General features: G+C 36.6%; 1 protein-coding gene across 1 annotated transcript; it reads left to right on the top strand.

Annotated features, from left to right (window-relative positions):
* Nucleotides 1-5,484: 5,484 nt before the first annotated feature.
* LOC104267322 (alpha/beta hydrolase domain-containing protein 17B) lies at nt 5,485-5,960 on the top strand. The gene has a single exon (XM_009878509.1). It carries the CDS (start codon nt 5,490-5,492, stop codon nt 5,958-5,960), a length of 471 nt encoding a protein of 156 aa, XP_009876811.1. The 5' UTR covers nt 5,485-5,489.
* Nucleotides 5,961-8,784: the final 2,824 nt, after the last annotated feature.

Raw genomic sequence — 8,784 nt, 5'->3', positions numbered from 1 at the left:
GTCTTGCCGTGAACGCCTTTGTTTGGGAAGCAGACGCCCGGGCTTTTTACACACGCGTTAAATACTAGCTTTTAGCAGGTCTCCGTGTGGGCGTTGTTGACGTTGTTGTGGGCGAAGTCACTTTTTAGATGCAAACATCTGAAGGGTTCATTTAGTCCTCGCGAGGCTGATTTAATGTATTTCTTCAGCTTCTGCTGTTGACGGTTGGAGTGATGCTGGCCTTAAAGTTGCTCTCAGGTATTTAGTAATTTAGTAATTTAAAAGTTTTAAGTATTTGGCCAGAAGGTAGCTAGAAAAATGCGTGTCCGCGGAAACTGAAATAGTACCGTCTGAATTAAACACTGGTTTAAAACGCTTAGCGTCTTGTTAGTGCTTGACCGCCTGGTGCAGTGAAGCGCCAAACTGGTGTGGCTGAAGCACAAGAGGGGCTTCGGCGGCCGTCAGCCTGCAGGTGGTTGTAGCAGGCTAGTTCTGTGGTGCAGAGTCTCGCCTGGAGCACGCAAAATATTATACAATCCGGTTTAATCTCTCAGTTGCCTGTTTGGTATATTTGGAGGGTTGGTTTGTTCTGTAGGTGGGAAGGAATGGCTAGATGTTTCACTTATCGTTTCATATATTTCCTTTCTTTTTTTCAGCTGTGCCATTAGGTTTTAAGGTATATGAACTAACCAGAGGAAGAATAAGGTCTCTGTATGCAGGTTAAGCTTTATAAAATTGATAGAACTTGTGAGAATAGTAAAGTTGTTTATTTGTTTAAAATCAAACTAAGCAAAATGAAGTTTTGGACCTATCAGGCTTCTCTGGTTTTATGTCAGTTGCTTTTTCCTTTGAAAACTACCTCGAAGAGTTACTTCATAGTATTTCGTGATATGGCCTTTTCATTAGTGATTTGACTTCCTCAGTGTTCCTTTCCGGACCTGCTGTGTATTCTTCCTTAATAATTGTATTAGTTTAATCCTTTTATATAACACCTGATTAGACGCTGATTTTTTTCTTTTACTAAATATTTAGTTACAGCTAGAGCACCACTTAAATTTACAAGCCCACAGCTGTATTTACATGTTTGACTTTGTTCTTGTGAGTAGTTCCTATGAAATAGGTAATTTAATTTAAATACACAGAATAATTTATATTTAATGTAAATATAAGGTTTCTAGATAAATGTTTACAAGGGTTAGGCTTTTGAGGCTAATACTTAGTGAAGTGCTCAAAGATGTGCATAATAGAAGGCACTCTCTTTTTATGATTTGCAGAGGGAGGAGATCTGGAATAATAGCTTATATGAAAGAACTACATTGGTGTTATCCTAGAAATCACAAGATAAATATTTGTGGAGTTCTTTCAGATCAGATAGAGTTTTTACTTTCCCCTCTTCTGTCAGCCTTAATGAAAAGGTAAACTACTGAAGAATGGATTGAAATTACTGCCTGTGGACAGTTTTACATTTGCCATATTCTACATTACTTTTTTATTCATAGAAAAATTAAAGAGAGCTAGACTTGATAAAATCATTTGGCCTTCCTTTTAATAACTGTCCCAGAAGGGGTGGGTGATGCTACTTAGGTCTGTTTTATTTCTTAGCCTTTATTGGTACAGTAGTAGAGGTTTATCAGTTTTCCACAGAATTTTCCTACTTAATTTATCTGGAAAAATGCTGTATGATTTTAAAGTATATATATTTCTTTTACTATATTCTTTTTGTCATTAGTAATTTTGCCAGCATTAGGAACTGCATTTGCAGAACAGCACTGTTTTCTTTATAAGTACTGAAATGATGGTAGAAGGTGAAATAATGATGTTGGGATATGTTGATCTCTGTGTCTGATGATACTGTTGTAATGAGTACAGAGGTTTACATCATAGGTGCTCAGGTGTTAGACTATAACTTAGGTATTCACAATGTGCATTAGGTAAATGAGTCCCATTAAAGATATTAATTTATACTTGTGGAACTGTATGCTTAAGGTTATTTGTGGTCAGTGTTAGTTTTGCCACAGTTTAGTAAGAGCTCAAATAAAGCATACACCAAGCGCACTTGCTATTTTAGTGATTTTTAATGCAACTTCACTTGTGATATGTTGCTCACTTTCCATAAATTGTATTTTAGGCTTAGTAAAATAATTAGTCTCTTCAAGATGGTTGATCTCCAAAGCTTTTACTAAGACTGGCTTTTCATTTTTACCATAATTTCTGGCTGGATGAATCATCAGCAAATCATGTTTCATTCTAACAATAAGAACATTAAAAAAACTCAACCCCAAACCCAGATATACTGTTGGAGGGTAACATTGGTTTATTTCTTCATGAGATCTCTGAGGAGTAAACCCTTTGAGGAAAGATAATTCCTGTTTAGTTGAAGTTAAATTATGGCATCTGGTGGATAACAGCTAGGCTGAAATGCTGAATCAGTTGAACTTTTACACAGTGATATCAGAAATACTCTATATGCCCTGGGGACTCTCTCACATCCTGGTTAAGAACACACTCACAATACAATTAATGTCAAACAAATTTCACTATAATGGAAACATTGTTTGCATTTAATTGAAGATATCCTCCTGAAGAAGTTCAGTAAGTGTTCTGTGTCAGATTTGTTTAGCTAGTGATGCTAGGAATCTGCATAGCAAGCATAGCAAGTGTTTAAAGAAAGAAGTTGTTGCTGGCCATGCAGAACAGGTCTGGAGTCAAAATCTTGAATTTCAGTAGATGGTTTCCATTGGATTAAATGGACTTTATAGAAAGTCTGCACTACCATCTAGTATGGGGAAAGAATAATACTTCAGCCATGGTTTTAAGCAGAAGTCACTTGCCATATGTAGCAACAGCCCTTCTTTAACACATTTAAACTGTATTGGGACACAGTACCACACCACCTCAGCTGATTAACTGTGGTTACTGCAGTACTGTTCTGTTTGTGAATTCCACAGGCCAGCGTCCAGTATCGTGAAATGACTTTGACAAAGAGCAGGTATTTTCTGAGTGAAATTGTATTTGTAGTGTTGTTGGGCTATTTGTAGTAGTAAATAATGTAAACTCCTGTTTTCATTCTTTCTGGCAAATGGATTGGGAAGCAAGTAAGAAACTGTAGATATCATTGTATGCTGGAGTGGAGCACAATCTGGTGTGCCTGGGCAGGACAGGGTATTTATAACTCACTTTTGGAGGTACGTGTTCTTTGAAGTTTTTCACATAAAGTAGTATTATTATTTTCACGTGAAATAAATTGTAGTATATAGCGTGGTCTTTTTTTTTTTTTTTCTCTGAAAATGTGGAGAAAATTACTTGGAACAGATTGGTAAACCATGATTTCTGGTAGAAACAGAAGAGTGGTTGATTACTGTGTCATGAACATTTGTTGCAACAAAAGGCTGTTGAGGCATCACAGCATTTTCTCTAGGCTATGGACATTAACTTTCTAAGTCAGGTGAAAAATGTCTCCTTCAGTGCTGACAGCTGTAAGAGATGTAATGAAGGAAAAAAGTATTGAGTTTTTCCTGTGCAAAAGATACCCTTTTGCTAATCCCTAAACCTCTTCCATGGACCTTTTTCACTTCTTGTCCTGACTTGCAGGTTAAAATTAAACTTAATGTCCAGGTAATCTCACGTGACAGGAAGTGGATGAGCTATTCTAAATTTGAGTGATTACTTACGCTGATTACGCAAATACTTGATGCTGTTGTCTCTAGCAGAAATAGTCATTTATTCAGGAGCCGCATTTAACCACCCGTAAAAAGATAGATTGTCTCTTATCAATACACTCTTCCTGCCATCTCCTCAAAATTGGTAGTTTTGGTCATCCATATCTGAATGTGTGTTTTCCCTCTTTTCAGGAAAACTAGAGATGAGCTGAAAGCACTTGACTGTAGCACCATTGGCAAAAAAAAAAGAGATTTGTGCCCTGCAAAGAGGAGTAGTATTCCAAGAATGCTCATGCTGCTTATCAGACTGTCTTGCTATGCCTGTGTTTATTACTCTACAGGTATATGCTGCATAACATTGTATGCAGTATGTATTTGTACTCTACCACAGGGAAGAAACCATCCACATATCCAAAATATGGTTAGCTGTCCTGTGTTATATATTCAGCATTTTTTACAGCAGTGTCCTTGAAGCTTTTCTAAAGAGAAGCATATACAGGCACGAAAACTGTGCTTGTGTGCAAGTTGTACATTTGTGGATTATACAAGTATTTCTAAAATTACATGGGACTGTGGATATCATAAATCAGCTTGTGTTGTTCTAATTCGTAAACTTGGATCTAGCAGTCAAAGCCGATACGTGAAACTAAGAATTACTGTTCACAGTGATGTCGCAGGAACTTGAGATCTGTAGATAGAGTTAGGATGGTAAAGTTCTTTGAGATGAACTGTAAGATATTCATCAGTGTAAATACTTATTTTATGTGTGCTGGATTCCAGCATGGCTCTTGGCAGATTTCATTGCTCTTCTTTTCTCTGAGAAAAAAAGTATTGTCGCTATCACGAGAATTTTCTTTATTTTTTTTTCCCACTTGACTCTCCCAGCTGTAAACTAAGAGGACACAACACTTGCTTTTCAGGGCAATTCTGTCTTTACCTAGTTTGCTTTAGGTGTATCTGTGTTTATTCTTCCCCACTCTGTTAATCAATACTTTGAATTGGTAGTGTAGATTATACTGATTTGCCGAATATCTATGGTAGAGCATTTGGTTTGGAACGTTTTTTGTTAACATATGGAATAAAAATAATCATATTGTTAATATAAAGTCAGTTTCTAAGCACAATACAGGAAACTGTGGTTAATAATTTCTTTGAAGGGCTTGGAAACACTTAAGTTAGCCTATATGTGGATCAAGAAAGAGTTTATAACTGGATTTTAGTCTGCTAAATGTCTACAGTGTTTGCTAAGCCAGTAGAAGCATCTTGTTTTGTCTTCTGAGTTTTGACTTTCATGTAATTTCCATACTGCTAATACTGCCTGCAGGAGCCCATAACTCATGACTGCAGTACATATTCTCTGTACTTTAGGAAATGCTGTAGGGTTTTTTGGCTGCAGAGATCTGCATAGCCTTAGTATCCTGCAAACACTGCAATATATTCTAATTGTGCTTTTTAACAAGTATTTGTCAACAGGATGAACGCTTCTCTTAATGGCTTAAGAGCAAGATGACTTAACGGCTTAAGAGCAAGATGTTTCCTCTAAAGAAACTCAAAATCTCATTCTTTCCGTGGGTAGTTTAGTTTTAATATCGAACAGGGCTTTAGAGTTATCACTCTTCTTTAATAATATGCTCATTGTAAAGTAGTTAATAATATCAAACAAGTTATTACCTAGAGAATTTACATAATATATTTAAATCTGCATTTTGTTAAATGCTTCCATTAAAATTATGCACTGTTTTCTAGAGAGTTACATTTATGTTTTCTATGAGTTTTTCATGTTCTTTTTTTTTTATATAGGTTTGTAACTAGAAACTGATACCATTCTCTCTTCCTGTTTCAGACTAGAAGATGAATAATCTTTCCTTTAGTGAGCTGTGTTGCCTGTTCTGTTGTCCACCATGCCCAGGGAAAATTGCATCCAAACTGGCATTTTTACCTCCTGATCCCACATACACACTAATGTGTGATGAGAGTGGTAGTCGCTGGACTTTACATCTCTCAGAGCGAGCAGACTGGCAATATTCTTCTAGAGAAAAAGATGCTATTGAATGCTTCATGACTAGAACAAGTAAAGGTAACAGGATTGCCTGTATGTTTGTGCGTTGCTCACCTAATGCCAAGTATACTTTGCTCTTCTCGCATGGAAATGCTGTTGACTTAGGTCAGATGAGCAGCTTTTACATAGGACTGGGTTCACGGATTAATTGCAACATATTCTCATATGATTATTCTGGATATGGTGCAAGTTCTGGGAAGCCAACAGAGAAGAATCTGTATGCTGACATTGATGCTGCTTGGGTGGCTCTTAGGACAAGGTAAGACATTAGTTGGCATTTTTCTTTTACAGCATGCTTATCAGATGATTGTACTTAATGTGCATTGGTAGTTTAGACAGAAATGCTGTATTTTAGGATTAATGGATTCAGATCAAACCAGACTTCTAGTGCCTTATGCGGAAGACGTTGTTAATATTGAACAGGACCAGCATATAGTACTAATATACTGGAAAAACTGAAATGCGTTGAAATTTTAATAAGATATGTTTCAGTCTTGAATGATTAGAAGATAATTCTTATTATCACAGTTTGAGGATCTCAGAAGATAGGAAAAACCTGTAATAATTGATTACCCAGTAATTGAACCACTAGTGTAATATGGGTGAGAGAAAATGCATGTGGTTTTTTAGAAAACTCTATCATCTACTTTTTTTTTTTGTAGGCAGTAGTAGTGCAAAAAGCTGTCATAAAAGAAAAAGATGCGTTTTATGTTAGCAAAATATGATGTGTGAGAGAAGTTTAATTGATCTCTGTAAATACGTTGTGGTGGAAAGAAAACCCAGGAATTTAAATCAGCGGTGTTAGCTCAAATAGATTAAAACTGAACAAGTTAAAAAAGGGTCAAGTGGAAGGATGTTGTTTCAGCAATTTCTATGTTGTCAGCCTCTGGTTTTAGGGAGATAAAACAGTAAGATGGAAGACTCTGAAGGCATGCTCTGATGCAATTAAGAATCCTAGGCACTAAAAAATGCAGCGTTGAATACTCCGTTCTTAAATTTGAAAGCATTTTTCACCATGGTTTGTTTCATATAGAGCAATATTCTTCCTATGTTGCAAGTACCTAAACTACAAAAAATATATTTTTTAAATGCTATGCAATCATAAGAATAGATGTCACACACACAAAAAATGTGTATTTTGCACCAAAAAGCTGTGAAGACCTAAATTTAATGTGGAACAGCCTGTTATAGTTTGGTCATTGCAACCTGAGTGTGCTGTTTAATAACATAAGATCAGGGATGTGACTTAGTGTAAGGACACGTGTGAAGGCTCTCACCTACGGAGCCTGGTAGTTGTTATAGTGAATCAGTGTAATACTAACTATTTTCCTACTACTTTGGAGTGAATTATCTTTTTTCAGCATTCTAAATCCACATACATTGTCTTGCATTGTAACAAAGGTATGATACTTCTTTTTAAAGGAGGGTATCTTATTCATATATTAAAGTAGGGGAATGCTTATTATCGTAAGCCTCATAGAACTACAGGAGACAGGTACTGAGCCTCATATATTCAAAAACATTCATACTGTGTTGTTGGATTAGGTTGTGGTATTTCTTTCGATTATGGTGGCAAACTGAGATATGACTACACATCCATTCTGTAAGCCAACAGCTGCTCTGGTGACTGTGGTTTATAGCTGATCGGTGATGTGGAAGATAGCCACTTAATTAAATGCCCAATAACACTGGGCAGAACCATAGTATGGTTTGTGAACAGTGTGGAAGACTGCTTGAATTGTTTCTGTACCAGAAAATGGAAGAGAACTAAATTCTGAAAATTGTGAAATTTTTAGGCTCTATTTTCTGAACAAATTTGTGATTATTGTCTCCTCCTTTCCCTGATGAATTTGATTAAAAACCTAAAAGGAAATGTGATTGCAACTTGAATTCTGTAGAGTTTATAGAACTTGGATTGATCTGCTAACTTGTAGATTTCACAAACGGGAACTGAATTTTTTCTGTTGCTTTAGAAGTGGATAGTATTACTAGTCTCCACTGTGGTACCTGGAACAACTTTCCAACTGGCACACCTCATCTTGTCCTTGTATCTGAATTCTGAATGAAGCAGGGAGAAGTTAAACACATTACTCTGGATATACTGGCTCACATAATTTGATTACTAGTCCGTGATATTCTTTTGAGCCCTGGGACAGTGTAAATACTTGATTAATGTCTGGACTGGAATGGAGTCTTTGAGCATTCGCTGAAGCATTGATTTACCTTTCTAGCATAGCCTGTTCTGTCAGTGTTACACTGGCACCATCTTTAACATTTTGTAAGGTAAGCATTTTACAAAAATTCAGTGGATTGTTTGCAGGATGGATGTAAGTATACCTGTAACTCCTTTGAAATTTGTGTCAATGGGATGCGAGAAGAAAGGGATCTTAGACTTTTAAACTATGTCTGACAGATTATGATGGAATGAGAAAAGAATGGAGAACTTAAGTAGCAGTAATCAACCTCCAGAGGTAGAGTACCCGGTATTCCCTGTTCTGATGAATGAGATCACCAAACCCAGCATCAAAAGGTGTTTCTGGGGTAGCTGAATAGATGTGGCCTTCATTCTACAGTCAGTCCAGCTCCTTGTGGTGGAGATGTGTTAGAGTGTTAAATTTTGTATCTTGGAAAGACAGTCATCTGTAAATTGGCACATCTATCCAGCAGGGTCTGGACACCTATGGTGAAATAGTCTGGAGCTAATATTGAGCGTGGTGGTGAGCTTGGTTCAACACTATTTTCTTAAAAGTGTTTGTTGTAAAAATATATGAATATTTTCATTCCTGTAAACACAGAAAGTTAATTTGGCAGCAGATAAGAAGAGGTAAACATCAGATGAAGATTCTCAGTTGTGTCACTGTTTTTTACCTGCTCTATTTTAATAGAAAGCAGTAGCTTACCTATGTGGCTGCTGAATGTGGAAGGTGGCAATGTGATTCACTGTGATCATGTTTGGGAAAGTTGCACATCATTGAATATTCATGTGCATGGGACTATATGAAAGCTGCAAGTGAGGACATTCTTTTCTGACTGTAATAGCTACAAAGTGTTGAAATACCAGGAGTCATTTTGGGATACACCTATTTT

Source organism: Apaloderma vittatum, unplaced genomic scaffold, assembly GCF_000703405.1.
Source record: "Apaloderma vittatum isolate BGI_N311 unplaced genomic scaffold, ASM70340v1 scaffold14951, whole genome shotgun sequence".
NCBI lineage: Eukaryota > Metazoa > Chordata > Aves > Trogoniformes > Trogonidae > Apaloderma > Apaloderma vittatum.
Note: the sequence above shows the minus strand (reverse complement) of the source record. Positions and strands in the feature narration are given on the sequence as shown.

Bases quoted from the DNA above. Each gene is read 5' to 3' on its own strand.
- LOC104267322 (XM_009878509.1), top strand. From the start codon at position 5,490: ATGAATAATCTTTCCTTTAGTGAGCTGTGTTGCCTGTTCTGTTGTCCA.